Source organism: Bombyx mandarina, chromosome 08 (genome assembly GCF_030267445.1).
Source record: "Bombyx mandarina strain Sakado chromosome 08, ASM3026744v2".
Lineage (NCBI taxonomy): Eukaryota > Metazoa > Arthropoda > Insecta > Lepidoptera > Bombycidae > Bombyx > Bombyx mandarina.
In genome coordinates, this window is record NC_143215.1 from 2,747,703 (window position 1) to 2,769,208 (window position 21,506).

Sequence of the window (21,506 nt, forward strand, 5' to 3'; positions counted from 1 at the left end):
TGTGCCGCCAAATTTTGAAATCGTTAAATATGTGCCGCAACAAAAAAAAGGTTGAGAATCACTGGTCTATATGAATGACTTTATTAATTTAATCGAAATATATATTAATCATTTTCAGTCGTAAAAAACGTACAAGATTAAAATTGACATTTCGAATTCATACACGTTGTGAACTCTATGGGTTTCAGTAACGACTCAGTGTCTTATAGGTCTGACTATCCAGAGGTTTTGGGATAAACCATGTGACTTTTCGATAATTTAAGTCAAACTTGTGTGTACGTATCTACAAGCTAATTTGTCTAAGTCCCCAGAGATTTATTTTTGAGTACCAGGTGCAATGTCATTCCTTCTATTTATTATTCACTTTGAATCATTAAAATCATTACAATTAATATGTATTGTGATAGAAGCATATTTTACAAATCATTATGTACTCCGTCAATAATTCCGTTTTATGATTAGCGACAGTTGATACGGGCTTTGGGTTTGATGTTTGGGTGGTTGAATGGGATGGGTTTGGGTTTGGTATTGATTTTAAGGGAACATGATTCGAGCGAATTTTGGATGCTGTGATTATAAGACTACGAAATACGGACGGTTCATTTTATTTATAACGTGTAATGGTAGTAAGATTTTTTACGGATTGTATGAGGTTCCGTGACCAAATTGGCTTGGCTATCTCTCTGATTTTTTAGTTATAATTCCTTGCAGTCCGGAATATTTTTGAACGTTTCCAAGACTGGTAACTCGAGGGCTCAACTGGCCGTGAGTTTCTAACAGTAGTTTCTTTTATTATTATTATTTTATTGCTTAGATGGGTGGACGAGCCCACCTGGTGTTAAGTGGTCACTGGAGCCCATAGACATCTACAACGTAAATGCCGGAACCCATCTTGAGATATAAGTTCTAAGGTCTAAGTATAGTTACAACGGCTGCTCCACCCTTCAAAACGAAACGAATTACTGCTTCACGGCAGAAATAGGCAGCGTGAAGGTATCTACCCGTGTGAAATCACAAGAGGTCCTACCACCAGTAATTACGCAGATTATAATTTTGCGGGTTTGATTTTTATTACACGATGTTATTCCTTCACCGTGGAAGTCATATTGAAAATTTGTTAAGTACGTAATTCATTACAAAAATTTATACCTTCCTGCGGAATTCGAACACCGACGCATCGCTAAATACGAATGCACCGGACGTCTTATCCTTTAGGCCACGACGACTTCTCCAGCATTTCTGATAAGCCACAGTAGCTACCGCAAGTCAAGTGGGTGGTTGACTTTCAATTACAAAGAACTGGGCATTCATGTTACGAGATCTTAAAGCGCTGAAAAGATTCATTGGTAGGGCAGAATAAAAAAAAACGTTTTGAAGCGCGCGCGAAGTTGTCCTACTCTAATTTTAGATGCGATTTAAATCTTTTAATATGTATATTATTAAATTGGATGGATTGTGGATTCGAATACGAAAAATCACTGCGAAAAATCCGTTTTACCCAAACTTCAATCAAATATGAACTGACACTAACCTTGTTATAGATAAAAATATGATTTTTTACGGAAATTTGGTACTCGACCTTTTGGCCACATTTTTCTTAGAATTTACTGAGACTTCAATTTACTTTTGGAGCAAACAGAGAGCGCTTTCATTCTGTTTCATCATATTAGCGCATTTTCACGTTTACTAAGCGGTTCAAAATCCGACATTAAGACATTGAACTCAAACGGAAAGAAACAAAGCATTATTATAAATAAACAAAAAAGCATTCCCGTCAAAAAGCGTCAGCCAGAATAGCGTGAAAAGGTGTGTAAGGATATTTTTTAAATACAAGAAATAAAACGCAAATCTCAGCAGAAACATTTATTAAAAGTCTTAAAAACAATAAAAATTAATTAAACTCTGTGATTTTAAAACTTTAAAAATATTTAATATTATCACAGTACGCATACATGAAGCAGATTCAAATAAAGCAACATTGTTTTTTTTTTCATAATAATAACCTATTCAATATAATTAATAAATTCTAAAGCATAAAATTCTTCACATGTTATGTTGTCATAACTGTTAAGTGTCACATAGAAGCAACAGTACAAAATAAAAAAATAGGGTTCTATGATATTAAAATTCAAATAAAAAACTGTAACTGAAATCTCGAAAACTTTTTTTACAAACAATTCATATAACCTTTTCTGTAAACTTAAGACTTTGGATTTTGTATATATGTATGTATATTTTATGTAGTCAACATTTCTTAATAGAGGTTTCTCTTTAATCGGATTAGTAAAATTAGCAACTTAAAATAAATCTAAATTAAAAATTCATTACAATCACATTTCAAAATTAAACGATCGATATTCACTATCGTGAGCACACGCGAACATAATACCTATATTGGATATTTTTTAATTTAAATACATTTGAATTTAGAATTTATTGCCAGCTAAACTTAAATTTGGATAATATTGGATATTTATAATGGATATTATGACCTGGTAAATATGGAAAATGATAAAAGGGAGTGAAATTAAATGAAGATGATTAATTTGAGACATTAATCAACTGGGATGAAATTAAATGAAATGAGATGATATGGGATGAAATATAATCGCAGTAAAATGGTGGTCATTTACTGAGATTTTTTCAGTGGACTTTTTGGAGGAACCCGAGAAGTTACGTCCAGCAGCTTTGTTTCATTTTCCCACATTTTTGCACTTTCACAGATATTAAACAGTTAATTAACCACCGTTATTACACATTTAAACCTGAAGAAACACGAAATAGGCAAAATAAAACAAATCACACAACTTCACTCCTCGCGTTCCCGCCAAAAAGTCCACCTATATTGGATCTCACAAATCGTGTAGCAAATGTAGGGTACATTAGCTACATGCGGAATATCCACAAACACATTATCTAAGTTGCGTATCAAATTTAATTGAGATTATGCTACTATATCTATATACTTAAAAGAGAATATATATTTGTATGTATGTTCACCTAAAACTCGAGAAGCCTTAGTTTTATTGATATGAAACTTTGTACAAATACAAAGGACGACATGACCACTTAGACGAACAAAGTTACCTTAGTGGCGGATAGGTGGCGCTGGTGGCAGTGGTGATTTGTATCTGAAGTTAAACCATAGGTCGAATTGTTATGAAATCTATTTAAGTAAATGATAATGTACGTATGTATGTGTGTTCACCTAAAATTACCTTACGTAGTTAGCTTTCTGAATCGTCTTATGGCTTTTAGATTTTTAATTTAACATTGCGTTTTGTTGCGGGCCCAGCTAGTCACTTAAAAAACAAAGAAACACTACCGACAGTACCAAATAAATCCGTCCTCGCATTTGAAATTAGACAAAACATCGTAATTGGAACAATAACGTCATACGTCTATTTCTCTAATTGTTTCCTTGAAATGAGACACAAAACTTGACCATACATATTTATTTAATGAAAACGTCTTAGTTATTTCATATTTCACGTATTTATAACACACTTTAGAACCGCACGCGTTCCACTGATGAAGATCCGATTAATTTTATGCGAGAGCGACATGCGAACTCGCAATTAGTTCCGCGCCCGACTCGAGGCGAATGCAAAAAGCGACATTAGCGCGGCTCCAATCAAAAACCGGTTACCGCCGGCTCTGACTAGTTTCGTTCGGCATTAACCAGTTTTTTTTTTTTTCGGAAACTATAAACAATATCAGTGTGCTTAGTGCGAGTTTTTTAACGTTCCTGATAGCGTAATACCGGTCACTCACATTGGCACGAATACGCAAACCCACAAGTGTAGGACGACATTTGCAAATGATTATGCAAAGTTTTCGCTGCATTCGCGGTTTTCCGAGCTGTGTCGGTTTTTAACGGACATCAAAGCGCGCGAACCGCGATTCTTCGCGTAGTCTCCCACACATTCGTGTGACCAGTTGCGCCCACGATTGCGAAGGTAACGATCGTTTCGCCATTTTCATTGTCCGTGACGTCTACTGTGTAGCGTACCTTCATCATGCATTGGAACAACACCAAGATGATGGAGTTCATCGAACTCCTGCAAAATCAATCGACAATATGGGACCCTCAAAAGAAATCCCATAACAACAGAATGGCCGTTAATGACGCCCAGGAAAGAATTAAAAACTCTTTTTCTCTTCAATGTTCTATTGACGAATTAAAAAAGAAGAGAAATCCGTGAGATATTCATAAGCAAGTGTAGGAGGAAGCGCAAACGGGTTCGCAAATTGTATACCGAACCCATTTGCACAGCCGCTAAGTTTGCGAATGAATGTCTGACGGCGCTACGGCCGGCATAAAAGTTAAGCCAATTTTGTATGCAGTTAGAACAGCGCCCCTAGCGGCAAACGTACGCAAACGATCCCATTCCATACAAAAATATGAGCTAACTTTTACGCTATCGAGAATGTTAAAAAACTCACACTAAGCACTCAGAACTTGGCTTTACTAGTACTTCATATATTTCAAAGTATCTCAAGTAATATTATTAAATTCATTGAATTATTTATTTATTAATCTTTTATTTTATTTTGCTTTGGGATATCGAACATATTTCTGAAGTAAAATCACTAAGCGAAAGGTCACTAAACTATACGAGATATGTTTTTTTTTTTAATTTGCGAGGCAAACGGTCTTGTTTTTGCAATACATTTATTTAATAGAAAAATATTATATACTTTTTTGATATTTAACCTAAGACTCTTTTAGAGATTGTTATTGCATATATACCCTAATATTTACCTCTAATGAACGAATTACATACAATATTAACTATGTAATTACAACTAAAAGGAGTTATGAAATATATTTTGAAAATATGCGACATATTGGATTTTAAATACACGATTCGACGTCGTATAACAACACAGTCGAAATTGGCAACACCTTATTATTTGAAATTTTAATTTCTACTTTCGTCCCCAAAATAAAAAAAATATTATATATACATATTATGTCAAGCTTATTTACGGCCATTTTTAAAATATAATTTTATGATGTTACATTCGAACTTTTTAATCCAAAACACAACAAGAATTTTTAACTAAAAAATACTATTTATAAAATTTATATTATTATTAAAATTATTAATACAAAATTATTAAAATTTGATGTCACAACATAATTTTATAATCGAATTTCTTTTTACATACAGCGGGCCAAGTGTTGTCGATGTGAGGTCAAAAATGCCGATCCTCCATCTTCATGAGACGGCGGCGTTTCTAATCGCGCTGCTCGCATGTTACCGGGCAGGTGGACCTCAACTCCAATATGAAGGGCCCTTCCTGCCCGGGCAGGAAAGTGGATACCGTCACGACGTACTTACCGGCCGGTAGGTTCGGCATTTCGAGTACCACGAAACCCGATCTGCAGACGACGAGAAAAACGCGAACTCATTAATTTTATGAACGCGCTCTTATTAGCTTCAGACGTATGTATCTATGTTAATATGTATGTTTATAACGGAATCTTTGAACATGATTTTGACCCCCTTCAAACGTCGGATTAACTCGAAATTTGGTATACTTATTAAAGACCGATGACTGATGCAATATAAAAAAAAATATGCCTTCGTGTTGAGCGATGCACCACCGGTTTTCAATCCTACAGGTAGGTACCAATTTTTGTAATGAAATACGTACTCAACAAATATTCACGATTGAGTTCCACGGTGAAGAAATAACGTCGTGTTATAAAAATAAAACCCGCAAAATTATAATTTGCGTAATTACTCTTGTGAGTCCGCACGGGTAGGTACCACCACCCTGCCTGTTTCTGTCGTGAAGCAGTAATGCGTTTCGGTTCGAAGGGTGGGGCAGCCGTTGTAACTATACTGAGACCTTAGAACTTATATCTCAAGGTTGATGGTGCATTTGCTTTGTCGATGTCTATGGGCTCCAGTAACCAATTAACACCAGGTGGGCTGTAAGCTCGTCCACCCATCTAAGCAATAAAAAAAAATGTTTCCCGACAGGTGACAACACGATAGCGGTATCGTCGGAACTCGGCTAACTTCGTGCTACGACAAAGCCCTAGCCGATGGACTCACAAGAGGTCCTACCACATGCCGCGTTTCGTTTTGCTACCAAACTAATGACCGTCTCCGACATATATATATGACGGGTTGAGCTCCTCCCAGTCATCACGTGTCCTCGTGGTCATTTATTTGGAAGGTTATGCTCGAAATAAGAACACAACTTGGTTGGATAATATTAAATTGTATGTTAACTATTAAATTACAACAAAATCAATTATGATTATTGAAATAATTGTAGATTGGAAACACGGTGATCACAGAGATGCATGCGATCGCATTGATGTCTCCAAAAGAAAGAATCGATAGCAAGCTTACGAATAATCGATTGCGATCACACCCCTATCTCCGATTCCACCCCAGTAATTAACCTGACGTCTCCAATGTAACAAATCAAAGTTAATTGCCAGCAGGCTGTTCTCTCTCTCTCTCTCTCTCTCTCACTCTCACTCTCACTCTCACTCTCACTCTCACTCTCACTCTCACTCTCTCACTCTCACTCTCACTCTCACTCTCACTCTCACTCTCACTCTCACTCTCACTCTCACTCTCACTCTCACTCTCACTCTCACTCTCTCACTCTCTCACTCTCACTCTCACTCTAACCCACCTGAACGGTCCAGAAGTGAGTTTCAGGAAGGGTGCAGTGACGTTCGGGTCGTCCAGCGCCTCGACCTTCGCGTCCATCCCGAGCTGGTACTGCTTGGGGCCCTTGAGCTGCAGCAGCACGCTGCAGGCCCGCGCGTCCGGCACGCCCAGCGCGAACTTGGGGTTGTGCGGGTACGTCAGCCGGTGGTTCTCGCAGCCGCCCGCGCTCCGACCCGACCACTCGCCTTTCAGCTGCGGTTAAACTTTTTTTTTTTTTGACGTGACAACGTCTTATAATTCGATGGAGCCGGCTGCACGCGCGAAAAAACACGACTCATGCGGCGTTACCTCGCTCTGAGGCGTATTTTCTTGTGACGTTGTCACGTTCAACTATCGTCAGGAAACCGACTTTACAGACAACCGATTTTTTTAAAGGAATTTTATGACCTGGTAACTAAGACCAAGTCTTGTTTTAATTTTAATGAAAACTTTTTTATATGCAAAATGATATTATAAAATCAAATGAAGTGAGATGAGATGATATGGGATTAAATATAATCTCAGTAAAATGGTGGACTTTTTGGATAATATGATGATTTATATGAGACTAGAAGCCAGTACAAAAAGAACGAGCAATTTTCCTTGTATGGATTTTTAAGCTTTTTAAGTTATACATTTTTAAGTTATACATAAAAAATGAGCGGGAAAATTCGGTTATTCTCATATAATTATGTATTGTGTGTTCATAGTGCATAATGTAATTTTCTAAATAACTTTAAACAAAAATCTACAACGTACAAAGTACGAAACCGTGTTATATGAGACTAGAAGGTAGTACAAAAAGGACGAGTAATTTTTCTTGTATGAATTTTTTAAACTATTATACATAAAAAATGAGCGGGAAAATTCGGTTATTCCCATATATGTATTGTGTGTTCATAGTGCATAACGTAATTTTCTAAATAATTCTAAACAAAAATCTCGTTATCGGTGTTGTAGAAGTACCGCGTTATAAAAGGGTTTTGAGGATTTTTTCTTTTCGTGTTAGTGTGGAACCGCGCTGTAAAATACCGTGTTATAGAAAGGTTACCCGTACCATAGAAATGCGGATAAGTTTAAAACGAAATCTCGACACTTAATCAGTCATTTTCGCTGCAATTGAGACATCGACCTCACGTCTCAAGCTGACAACATTCAATTAGTAACGCCTATTTGGTCCAGTGACCACTGGATACCATATAGACCGTGAAGCTGTTTACGTAAAAAAGCCATAACAAAACACTATTTAATACGTGTATTATATTTTGCCCACAATGACGTAACTATACAATATAACTACAAAGCAATACATACCGTTTTAACATAAGGATAAGGTTCATGTTTGGATAAAGCGAACGGACACGTGCCGTACGCACGCAATGTGTAGTATATGGTTTTCGTCTTCTCGAACTGTGCGACGACCAGCGTGTAGAGATCTGCGCTGCCTTCCCCGACTATGATCTTGCAGAGGTAATGTGGACTGTTGATCCTTACTCCGTCGATATAGGGCTCAGGATCGTCTGAAATTTTAAAAACACATAAATAACACATAAGGTCTCTTAGTATAAACGACTTTTACTGGACTCGTGTTTCATTTTGTTAATTTAGTGTTTCTTTAAGTTTAAATGTGTGACAACGATGGTTTATTAACTGTTTAGCATTTGTAAAATTTGACTAATGTGGGAAAATTTAACGAAACCGCTACACGTGGGTTTTCGGTTTCTTCCCGAAAAGTTAACTGAAAAAGCCTCCGTAAATAATCACTATTTCATTCAATTCTGGTTTCATCTTGTTTCAAATTAATCAACTTCATTTCATATTATCATTTTTCAAAATGTAACAAAATATGAGAAGAAAATATTATAAGACTTGGCTAAAAGGTCACCATTACCAGACCGTAATTCTTAAAAAAAAAATTAATAACGTGAGAAACTAAAAAGTTTCACGGTAGTGGGCAGAGAATCAGGGAGCGTTTAGCTTTTTTTATATCCCCATCCCACCATGGATATCGGAGGGGAGGTCATCCTTAAACATTCATGAATCATTAGTGCATTGCCAGAGATCATTCCGATGAACTCCAATGATTCTTGAAACGAGGTTTTTTATTTATTAAATTGTTACCGGAGCCCATAGACGTCTACAACGTTCTACGTTCACACATAGTCTCCGTGTAGACGGTACCCATTTTAACGAATACGAGAAAAAATTATGCTTTGTTCACACATAGGCATTGTATAACGTTCAATGTATCCGTCATTACTGGATACGATATTCACAAGCAAATTCGTAGTAAGCTGAAACTATTCTTTTTTTATTAATATTTAGATATGTAGACGAGCTCACAGCTCACCTGGTGTTAAGTGGTTACTGGAGCCCATAGACATCCACAACGTAAATGCGCCACCCACCTTGAGATATAAGTTCTGAGGTCTCAAGTATAGTTACAGCGGCTGCTCCACCCTTCAAACCGAAACGCATTACTGCTTCACGGCAGAGATAGGCAGTGCGGTGGCACCCACCCGCGCGGACTCACAAGAGGTCCTACCACCAGTACCAGTATTCTAGCAGGATGAAACTTGTTTGTCTCGCTGCACCGCCCGCCGGCCCCCTCACCCCCGCACAGATTCTATCCGGTTAAATTGTACAGAAACATGACGGATGCGTACTCCGTTCATCCAGTATTCGATGACAAAACGGAATGTCATAATTTACCGGACCGTTTTTTTTTACTGTATACTGTATAATGTACCAGATGTGAAGTCGCTCATACAACTCCATGCTCCATCGATGAAAAATAACGTATCCGACAAAACGGACTAGTAAAACGGAGACCATGTGTGAACGAGCTGTAAATGTCGCCATCCACCTTGAGATATGAGTTCTGAGGTCTCAGTATAGTTAGGCTTGAAGAGTCACCATCTTGGTCAGCGGTCACCGTCCGCTATAGAAGCCGAGAGATATATAGAAAAGCAAAGAGACACTCACACGGATAGTACACGTGTTTCCCTTCGTTCTTGTAGACGAGTAGCGCTATGTACTCCTTGTTGTCCCTGAAGTCGTCTATGTTGGTGATGTGCCTGGTCAGCAGCAGCCACACGACCCCCTTGCCGTGGACTTGCAGCGAGAACTGCGGGTTGTCGCCGATGTTGTAAGCGTCCTTCGCCGGACCGTTACCGGCGTCCCACTTTCTGGAACGTTCGTTTAACTTCAACGCTAATGACTCATTCATTTTTTAATTTGTGATAATTATTGTGATAGACGTTTTCGCGTTAAATATCAATATAATTACTAAAAAAAATATAAAAATAAAAATAAAAAACGATTTTTTTTCACATTACTAATTATTATATCTGCGATCAAAAAATGTAAGAAAAGAACGAGCCGTTCGCCTTTGAAATTTGGTGTGAGAGTGAGTATTATTGTTAAGTAACAAAAAAGGACGCGTAATAAAACTGTTTATGACGTCATCGACTCCAAAATGCGGGCGTGCGGATGGAAAATCGCTCTGCATAATTTTGTTACGCTATAAATAATCTGGTATGTATGTCCCACTCTTGCAACTGGTACGCACGACCACGTCGTATATTTCATACTCAAACATCCTAGCAAGAAAAAAAAAACAGTGCGCGTGCAAATTCGGGTTCGTGAATAAGTGAAGTTAACTGAATGAAGTTAAACGTTTAACGCAACCTTGTTGGAAGTCGCATTAGAAGTTTCACTTCAATAAAAACATACGGCAATACGACAGTAAAATGAAGTGTTTTTCTTACATATTATTTCCCTCTATTCCGCATTCCCCGTTGGTCCACTAATTACGGGACACCCTGTATAAGTGTGTATAAGTATACAGTGTGTGTCGAGCTGAGAGAGAGAGTGCGTTAGTAACAAACCCACTGGTGTATGCAGTAGGTGAACTGGAACAGCGCCGGGTTCCAGTTCAAGTAGAAGACGTCGAAGAAGTTGAGGATGCTGGCGTAGTCGATCCAGAAGACTCCGTTGTCGTACTGCGCCGCGCTGTCCGGGTCGTAGCGCAGCGCCGCGCGCAGCCGCGCCGTCCAGTGCGCCGCGTCCAGCTCCGAGTAGTTGCCGCGCCAGCGCAGGTGCGACCACGGGTTCTTCAGTTTCAGCAGTTTCACGCCCTGTATCACAGTACATTGCTAATTTCTTTTAAGCGATTGCATATCTTTTATCGCGGCATTTGACCGAATCAAGAAATTCCGTAACGAAAATAAAACCTAACACCCCTCCACACAATGTAGCTCGCGTTCAACACATTCACACGTTGCGCTTGTAATAGACATCTACAACGTAAATGCGCCACTCACCTTGAGATATAAGTTCTAAGGTCTCGAGTATAGTTACAACGACTGTCCGACCCTTCAAACCGAAACGCATTACTGTTTCGCGGCAGAAATAGGCGGGGCGGTGGTACCTACCCGTGCGGACTCACAAGACGTCCTACCAGTTCCAGTTTGAAGGGTGGGGCCACCGTTAGACTGTTTAGTTGAGACTTAGATCCCATGTCTCAAAATAATAACAGCATCCATACCGTTTAGTATTGCAACTAGTGTAACGTGAGCCCTACACTTACGTTCACAAGTTGTACATCGAGCACCGCGTACGCGTGCGTGGGCACGAGGCCGGTCCGCTGCGCCTGCGCGTCGGACAGCGGGCCGGTGGCGACGGTGACCAGCACGTCGCCGCGCTCCAGCCGCGTCCGGATCGTCTCGTACAGCGCGTCCGCGTTGAAGTCCTCGTCGCTGTTCCTTATGGCGCTCCGCTCCGGTATCCAGCCGGTCAGGGCGTGCAGGTCTATGTTCTGTATTTAAAATAGATGTGTAGTGACGTGGGACACCGGATAGGAACGAAATTCCTTATTATAAAAATATTAATTTTAAGTTCTACGCGAGGTATAAAGAAAATGAAAGTGGAGGTTTCAGTAACGTGCGAACTTATTGTGGTACACTTCATTCACGGTTGTTTGCATAAGAGTTAGTGTATTGCGCCAACGAACGCTCTGAGATCGTGGTCAATGAATGATAAAAAAATATGTTATTTTTTGTACATTATTGCAAAGTTAAGTCGTACACTGTGTGCATTACTAATTTGTACGTTATTACAAAGTTAAGTCGTACACTGTGTGCATTACTAATTTGTACGTTATTACAAAGTTAAGTCGTACACTGTGTGCATTACTAATAAAAATCTTACGTTACGGATGTTTTTCCCGGTTAGGGTACCCCTCCGCATCGTCCCATAAGTAACTTCGTTCCAAAATAAAAACTAACAATTTAGAGGTAAGCTTCCTGTTATAATGAACGCGCTGAAATTTAGCTTAACGTCAACTGTCAACCAATAATCTGTCATGGGAGATTTTTGGCGGGAACGCGAGGAGTACAGTTGTGTGATTTGATTTATTTTGTCTATTTAGTGTTTCTTCAGGTCGAAATGTGTAATAACGGTGGTTTGTTAACTTTTTAATATCTGTGAAAGTACACAAATGTGGGAAAATGAAACAAAGCCGCTGGACGTAGCTTCTCGGGATCCTCCAAAAAGCCAACTGAAAAAGTCTCCGTAAATAACCACCATTTTACTGAGATTATATTTCATCCCATGTCATCTCATCTCATTTAATTTAATTTCATCACAGTTGATTAATGTCTCAAATTAATCATCTTCATTTCATTTCACTCCATATTCCACAGATTTCGCCAAAACTACACTATAGACAAATAATATTAAAGACAAACAATATTAATCTATTCTCAGTTTGACCACAGACTTCAAGCAATAAACAAATAGTATTTAAGCGTGTGTTTGTCAAATACATGGTAGTGTGTGTAATGTTTTATTTATTGCTTTAATGTATTTCAATGCATAATTTAAAAAAAAATATTAACATTCTGCACTCCTTCTCTATATTCTCTACAAGTGTGCGAAATTTCATACTCTCCTCCGTTCGCGCAATTTTCGTAAAAAGGAGTACCACAAAGTTTTTGCTTCACGTATTAATATAAAGATTTCGGTGAAAATTTACTTATTACTTATCTATCACGACCTTTAGCGTGCAGCAATTTAATGTAACTAGAGGTCCCGTAGTAGTCGAAATTCGACTAGGTATAATTAATTGGAATTGTAAGTTTGTACACTATTATGATTATGCTTCACGTATTAATATATAGATGACAATAAAAAACACGAGATCAAACCGTTATAGACTTACGCTGTTCGAACCGGGAAAGTCATATCCTCCCATCACTTTCATGTAAGCTTTCTCCAGCAGAGACACCCAGAACTCATTTCTGTTACTTGAATACGAGCACAGCAGACGGCGTTGTCGGCTGTACGGCAGACGATCATCTATGATGACCTGAAATAATTACTAATATAAAAATATATATATAGTGACTAGCTGACCCGGCAGACTTCGTAGTGCCTCAATCGATAAACAAAAGACCTAAACTTTTGTATAAAATAAACTTAAAACAAACAAAAGGAATCCGTCCGACCGGGGACACATCAAAGGAAAAACAAAATGTTTATTTTTATTTAATTCCGGGCATTTTCATATTTATCTTATCTACCTTTTAAACCTTCTCTGGACTTCGACAAATAATTCAAGACCAAAAATAGCCAAATCGGTCCAACCGTTCTCGAGTTTTAGCGAGACTAACGAGCAGCAATTCATTTCTTCCGCAAAGTATTGAACCTTTTTTTAAACCTGGTTTGAAGTTTATGAACACAAATCTGATACTTCATACTTCACAACGGACTCCGGGTACCAATCACCACTCTTTTTTTTCTACCTAATCTGATGGCCTTGAGAGGCTATTTCAGCGTAATCTTAACTAGTAGGTGAGCTCACGGGGCTCAAACCGAAGTGATGCTAACACTGACCCTTTTTTTTCTGACCCTTGCAAGAGCAGTGCTCCCACTTAAAGACGGTACGAGACCGTGCCGCCTTCATACTAGGACGCCTCTACCCCATGACCCCGTCATGACCTATGCAAGTGTAGTATTCGCTCACGCGGCCCGCACTAACTTAAAATCATTCCAAATCATTCAATCCCGTTTTTGCAGGATAGCCGGCGGAGCCCCGTGGTTCGTCAGGAACGTCGACCATGACGACCTGGACTTAGAGTCCATCAGTAAGTATCTGCAGTCGGCGTCGATGCGCCACTTCGATAAAGCGGCACGACATGAGAACCCTCTCATCGTGGCCGCCGGTAACTACATTCCCGATCCTGCGGACAGAATGGAAAGCAGTCGACGTCGCCCCAAACACGTCATTTCGGATCCTCCCGATCCACTAACGGTGCTTTTAGGTACCTCAAGCACCGGTCACCGTTCTCGTCGAACCCGTCGCTCGCGACGAAGGGCTCGACGAGTAAATTAACCCTCAGACACAGCCCACTGAGTTTCTCGCCGGATCTTCTCAGTGGGTCGCGTTTCCGATCCGGCGGTATGGTGCATAAACATAAACCACTGTTGTTATTCTAATTTTATTATTTACCATGTTTCGAATAGTTTAAAGTTTTCGTGGTCTATATTTTGTAATAATTATTTGAACTGTAAGCAGTAGCACTTTTGTCTGATAAAATCAAATTCCAGTATTTGTATGTGTATTTTTATTTTCACTCTCAATATTTCCTTTTTACTTAATGAAATGGAATTTCGTAATGGAAAATATGTTATTTCAACATCACTACTCAGCATATCGACGCTTGAAAGGCAAACGTGACTAAGCGACAATAAATACATAAATGATCGGCAAATACCATATTCGATGCGTAAAAAAATATATTTCTAGGTCTATTAAAATCATTTCAATCCTACAGCTAGATTCGTTAAAATAGAATTTTTTTTCAGGTATTTCAACTTTAAATTAGTCTACTGTAAAGTTCACGCATTGTCGCTTAGTCACGTTTGCCTTTCAAGCGTCGATATTATGTTATGTGCTCGTGATTCATCTGCCAAGCATCAAGATTAATGCAACTACAGTTTAAATATTTAAAAAAAAACCATTTTATTTTTATTGATAAACTAATGGACTCACCTTCCTTCTGACCCCATTCAAGTGTAATTTCACCATGTATTTCCCAAATGGGTTGTAAACCGGAACTTTATTCTTATTCTTTGGATAAATAATCGATGTGATGATGCTTTTGTTAAATCTCTTCTCGTACAACGCGCTTACCGCTAAAGAAGCGACGAACGAACAATCAGATACTATCTGAAATGAAACATTATTTATGTGCCATAGTCAAAGATTATGATAACATTTAAAACAGTGAATCTGTATGTATCTATTTAATCTCATAATAATCTAGAACATAAGTGGCTATAAAACTAATATACTGACAGCCCTGAATGGCACTATCGTAAGGTAATGAAACATCCTATATATGAAGTAATGAGGTGTAAGCAAGAAAGAACCATTCGACTTTTTAATCGTTTCCAAGTAAAAGTATAGTTGAACACGTCTAATAATATGCATTGATAGGTTGAACCGCTTTCTAAGCACGGAGGTACATCTATACTAATATATAAATCTACAGTGGTTTTTACAAATGTTCCGTTATAACTACTGAACCATGCAGCCGATTGACTTGAAACTTGGTATCCATGTAGAAACTACATGTACTTAATGGATAGGCTAATATTTATATGAGTGTTGGACTCCCTACACCAGTTGCGGGGGCGTTAATGATGAGAATCTTTGTGGGGGTGAGAAATAATAATGTTAATTTTAAATGCCCAGCGAAGCGGACGGGTACAGCTAGTAGCTTATATTCCAATACAATAGGAGTGGGTAATATCGGTTTTGCCGTGTATCGAATCGTATCTATATATCGAGTATCAATATCGGATATTGAATCTATATATTTTCTGAATCTATATATTGATTTTTTTTTTGTCAGGAGGAAATCGCCGGACTTCCGCCCTCCACTGGGGATGGAGGGCGGGGCATGTCAGAGTCGAACTGACTAAAACCTCCTGTCGCTCAACAACCAACGTCCAAACCTCGCATGAGACAGAACTCATGAAGAGGCAGAGGGGGGAAAGTGAAGCGTTTAGTGCGGAGCACATCTCTCCCATCACCCTCCCCCTCGGGACGCCGGACCGGCGGTCGTCGGCGCCACGACCACCAGCCCTCTCGGTCGGCAGGCATTGATAGATGCTAGTAGATTTTCTCGATTCATGATATTTGAGATGTGAAACGATACGCTGATATAATATCGTAGTAGATATAGATTGAAGTCAACGTTATACGGTTGGTGTTCTGATATCAGTTTATAATATGATTTTAAAGTAATAAAAAGAACATGAAAATAAAAAAATATCAAAAAAACTTTCCTTCATGCTTTTATCAGGCTTACTGGCTACATTATTTTAAGTTTTTAGTATTTTGTGTCTTAATTTAAATTTACCAAAAGAGTGTAGATTTCAAAAGTTTAATACAAACACAAGAAATAAACTCAATTATGTGGATTCAACTAAAAATAGAAAAATGTGTACTTTAAAAATCAAACACAAAAAACTTTTAAGTATTTATAAACACTTGTCCAAAAATTCTAGTTCAAGGTCAAAGCGCGTGAAATTAAATTGAACGATGCAAATAGGCTATACTGCATTCAAGTTAGGGTCGAAAGTTGAAACTTCTTTCCTAAATTGTATCCTGCTGATACGCTAAGAATAATCTACAGACATATGGACTTAAATATAAGGTTTACAATTGTATGGATAATGCCTGTTTCTGTTTCATTCATCACATGATATCCCTATCGTGCGCTCACTCACTCTGGCCGATTCGATACGAACCAAACGAATATTGCTGATATTCACGAATCGGTACGATATGCCGATGCGCATCACATCGAGCAATATCGTGTATCGGCTGATATCGATATATAGATTTCGATTCACGAATCGGTACGATATGCCGATGCGCATCACATCGAGCAATATCGTGTATCGGCTGATATCGATATATAGATTTCGATTCACGAATCGGTACGATATGCCGATGCGCATCACATCGAGCAATATCGTGTATCGGCTGATATCGATATATAGATTTCGTGCGGGGCGATATCGGATTCAACGATATTGCTGCGATATATAGATATTGAATCTAGATACGATTTATATCACCCACTCCTACAATACAATGGAATCCAAACTTATTGCCTATGTGGTTTATACTGTGATATCAGCCTTAAAAATGCCTCAAAATGGAAGTATTACAATTAATAAACTTACAGTTTGCTTAATACTGAAACAATCAATACGATCTCCTACAATTAACATTGGGTTGGTGCAAATCTCATGCGGACGAATCCAACAGTCAAATTCCTGAGCTTGCTTCGCCGATAATTTCAGTTCACTGGCTCTATCCTCAAAAGGTATGGCATATTGGAATCTCTCAGACAAATCAATATCCATGAATGGTAGAAAGCAATTGTTGTTAATGTTCGAAGTTGTACGTAACACTTCTTTTTCTTCTTCTGTATAAATAGCATTTTTTCCTGAGACTTTTAAGTGGACACTCTGCTCCCTTTGTATTTTAGCTGTAAAATTTTAATGTAACAATTAATCAAAAACAGTAATATTTCAAAATAGTAGTAATATTTCAAAATAGCCCAAAATATAAAAATATTTTGGGCTATTTTCAAATATTACTGTTATTACTGTAAGAAAAAATTCTTATCATAGAACTTCTAGCGTATCATAGTGCACACACATTAGTGAGTCGTCAGCCTTTGTCAAGTGTATCATGAGATTCACAAATACGATTTTTTTTTGCTTAGATGGATCGACGAACTCACAGCCCACCTGGTGTTAAGTGGTTGCTGGAGCCTACAGACATTTACAACGTAAATGCGCCACCCACCTTGAGATGTAAGTTCTAAGGTCTCGAGTATAGTTACAACAGCTGCCCTACCCTTCAAACCAAAACACATTACTGCTTCACGGCAGAAATAGGAAGGTGTGGCGGGTAGCCATCATACAACGCAAGATAATTGACAGATGCCTGAATCTCGCTTACGACATTTTCAAGATAAAGCGCATATATACAAGTTCCGAACAACAACATTTGGACCGTCGGTCTACCGAGCAATATCACCCGCTCGGTGGAAGATCTTCCCTTTGTCGTTCAGCCTCACAAACTGGTGACCTCCGACGTGATGTGAACACGCAACCTTCTGATTCATCATCAGCGCATCAAGAACTTCGGCTACCACAATCCCCGCATTCTCGCAGATAAAAGCAAGTCATTGACAGTCGTCCCACAGCAAGCCAGCATCGCAGCCTCAACAGGACCATCGCAGCCGACTCACCGCGCTTCCTGGTCCTACGGCACGCAACTTCACTGTCTCATCTCGACACTACAGTTCATCGCAGCCCACGACCGGATCATCAACGCTTGGGGTCACACATCTCCGGCGTGGCAGCTCTGCATCACATGGACTACGCACGACACGCACGCAACATTCAAGCTCAGTCTCGACTCACCGCAGACTTCGAGCAGCACTGGCGACAATCACGCAGCATTCAGCTCAGTTTCGACTCACTGCAAACTTCGAGCAGCACTGGCGACACGCACGCAGCATTCAAGCTCAGCCTCGACTCACCGCAGGCTTCGAGCAGCACTGGCCCTTGCAAGCTAATCTCAGCACGGACAACGCTAACTAAAAATGACACGACCTCCGGTCTCGGAGGGGAGTGATGTGGCGGGTAGCCATCATACAACGCAAGATAATTGACAGATGCCTGAATCTCGCTTACGACATTTTCAAGATAAAGCGCATATATACAAGTTCCGAACAACAACATTTGGACCGTCGGTCTACCGAGCAATATCACCCGCTCGGTGGAAGATCTTCCCTTTGTCGTTCAGCCTCCCAAAAAGGCATTACTATCTAAGGTGACCTGGGGAATTGCAATTGTGAAGCACGTATAGGAAAAATTTACAACTATTTACTAGATCTAGCCTCTACAATCACATGTAGATTAATGATCTATAATTAAATGTACCTACACACCCTAATTTTACTTCAAGCCCGGTGGTAGACTCTGAAGCAGTGCTCTTGCTAGGGCTAGTGTTAGCAAATTTTCTGAGGTTGAAACCATGAGCTCACCTACCCGTCCGGACGTAGCTGAAATAACCCCTTATGCTACTAAGAAATAGGCAGGACAAAAAATTACTTCAACTATCAAAATTTTACATGATATGTAAGGTTGTCACGAATGAGTAGAGTATGTTAGTGTATCACGGAGTTAAAAAAATTGGAAGCACCTGCTCTAAACAATATTGCATAACAACTTTTCTAAACTATGTCAAAAAGCTTTTTATGAATGCCAAACACATTACTGTCATAGTATAAAATCTACAACTTACGTGGATTTTTTGGTTTAGATATAGACAGGGAATTTAATTTCTTTAAATCTTTTATTTGCTCAGCCCTATCTAATGCCTTTTTTGCTAAGTTCTTCAAATTTGTTTTCACATCTGTGTCATCTGTTTTCTGCAACAATTAACATTGTATCAAAGCCAAAAAGTTCTGGTTCATATCACACTACCGTATTGGTTAAAGCTTTAACTTTTAATGTGTTGCCCTTTTATTTTGAGATTACTTTGTCACTTTAAGCCTAAGCATAACATAATTAAAACTACTTTTACAGTTTCATCTCGAACATATATTTATCAGTTTATTATTACTGAAATTCCAAATACTTTATATTTTTCGTCATTAATGAAACTAGTGCTTATTGAGTATTGTGGTAATTACCGTTTTCAGAAACCTGGAGTATTAAGAATTTCAATATAACATTAAACATACTATATACGTAACAGTAGATTTAATTACGTCTATAACTTATAAAAACTGAATAAAAATGCTACAACATAAAATTATCAATTCAAGTTATTAATGGTTACATTCAGGCAAACAACAGTACCTTTGATAGGTATTTTTATCTCATATTACATTTTATAAAGTTATCGCTATAAACTATATTAACTAGATATTACTTACAATGTTAACTGCGAATTCAACAGCTTGCATATAAAGATTCAGTGCCGAATCTGTTTGTTCTGCGTTATCAGCATCTAATGCTTGCTCCATTAGGAAAAAGCACTGTTGTACTGCACGTTCAACTTCAGCCTGCTGAGTTCGATCTGTTAATAAAGATTGATGAACAAAAAATAAAAAGAGGAAAATGTTAATTATTCAGTGCATAAATATTTCATGTGGAAATGGGGTCAGAGACAGAGAAATATGGTAGGATACTACCCATCATTTGTAACGTAGGATTGTTCAAGGAAACCCTTATAATTCATAAAGAACGACCTCCATTGTCGGTACCCCAAAAATGCACACTTTTGAACCAACATACAAAAAGTTCTTAACCTCATTTACAGAGATGCCCCCACTTATTTAAATTAAATCTTGTGAGGATTACTTCTTCTAAATAAAAAACCACTTCCGGAAGTAGTTTCTTGCACTTCCCAAATCTTAACAACGGCTGTCAGCAGCAACAGGTTGGTTCCTACCCTGAGGACATGACTCCTTCTGCCTTTCAGGGCAGAGGAGATATAAATGTCCATTGTAATAAGCCCGGGCACTGTTTTGTTTGCTCTCTGGAAAGCAAGCAATCTGAATTCCGCATGATGCATCCTTCAAATGCAAGACCAGTTTTCTCATAGAATTAAGCTTCTTTACTTTATCAACAACAAAGTTTTATTAAATTCCTTCCTGATTAAATTCATTTAAACAACTGATTAAGAATCATTATTTAACCAATTAGCTTGTCAATTGATTTAATTTGTATCCGGGTAAATATCTGATTGGTTTAGGTTTTGTAAGTTGCATAGATTATAGGTATTTATGTAAAATGTGGTATCTACCTATAAATTGTGTATTTGTGTTTACTTCTAAAATAATAGTACTATTACTACATTATTTATATACAAAGTCGAGGGCAAAAGATCTCGCGGACGATCTCCAACACGTTGGACCGACCTCATAAAATCTGTTACTCACTCCAACATAAATGTTTGCTCTCACTCTGCGAAACATCGTGCCACATGGCGTCGCATCGCGAGAGCATCGGTATCGCAGGATCCGACTGATGCATGACCACGACCACTCTGTCAAGAGTGTACGAATAGGAAGAATTACTACATTATTGGTATTTAAAACTATATATTTTTAATGTTCAATGTCAGGTATTTGTACTTAATGAACGGAGTGGTGACTCACCACAAGAGAAATATATATCATAAGATATGCATTTTAAATTATACACTTCCTTCCGAATTGCTTTAAATTACCTGTTTTTTCTAGTAATAAATTTGCTCTTTCAAGATATTCGCGGACTTTATATCTCAATTCTATTTGTTTTTCTGGTGGTAGACGATCCATAATTCGATCTAATAGTCTTGCAGCGGTTCTATAGCATTCTGCAGCTTTTTCTGTTTCTCCTGCGACATCAAAACGCACAGCAAGAGATGCAGCTTCCGATGCATTAGTTAGGTCAGACATTTGTCTTGATTTTTTTGTAAAACTTTAAAATAGTGCAATTAAATTAAGTAAATATAAACAAAAACTATCAAGTATCAATTCAATCAATCAAAATTTTGTTCCTTTAACTTTTTGATACCTGACTGAGTGGCAAAAGAGTCACAGCTCATACCATCCAGTATTTTCTAACAAAGAGAAATTAAGTCTGTTGGGTAGAAAAAGAAAAGGAACGAATATAACAAAAATTATTAAATCAATTAAAATTGATTTAAATGAAGTTAGGCAAAATGAGGTA

At 38.3% G+C, this 21,506-nt stretch overlaps 1 protein-coding gene and 1 long non-coding RNA gene across 3 annotated transcripts in view; both read right to left on the reverse strand.

Annotated features, from left to right (window-relative positions):
• The window catches only part of LOC149502419 (uncharacterized), a 141,812-nt gene that overhangs the window by 14,296 nt on the left and 106,010 nt on the right, over window positions 1-21,506 (reverse strand). The window lies entirely within an intron of this gene.
• On the reverse strand, window positions 1,851-21,339 carry LOC149502420 (calpain-7). 2 transcript variants are annotated; one of them, XR_016323465.1, is made up of 13 exons: window positions 21,022-21,339; window positions 19,724-19,866; window positions 19,087-19,213; window positions 16,947-17,254; window positions 14,740-14,916; window positions 12,907-13,053; window positions 11,275-11,502; window positions 10,578-10,822; window positions 9,669-9,871; window positions 7,998-8,203; window positions 6,667-6,896; window positions 2,841-5,389; window positions 1,851-2,389 (listed from the first exon to the last, which is right to left on the reverse strand). XR_016323465.1 is itself a non-coding variant. In XM_089729421.1 (12 exons), exons 1-12 carry the CDS (start codon window positions 21,230-21,232, stop codon window positions 5,245-5,247), a joined length of 2,370 nt encoding a protein of 789 aa, XP_089585547.1. In that variant the 5' UTR covers window positions 21,233-21,339; the 3' UTR covers window positions 2,501-5,244. The 2 variants fall into 2 exon arrangements, 1 of the variants encoding a protein (XP_089585547.1); XM_089729421.1 differs by lacking the exon at window positions 1,851-2,389 and having other exon boundaries at window positions 2,501-5,389.

Coding starts and splice junctions, on each gene's coding strand:
- LOC149502420 (XM_089729421.1), bottom strand. CDS start 21,232: ATGTCTGACCTAACTAATGCATCGGAAGCTGCATCTCTTGCTGTGCGT. Junction 19,214..19,723: donor TTGAATTCGCAGTTAACATT/GTAAGTAATATC, acceptor TAATTGTTGCAG/AAAACAGATGACACAGATGT. Junction 13,054..14,739: donor TGAATGGGGTCAGAAGGAAG/GTGAGTCCATTA, acceptor TAATTATTTCAG/GTCATCATAGATGATCGTCT.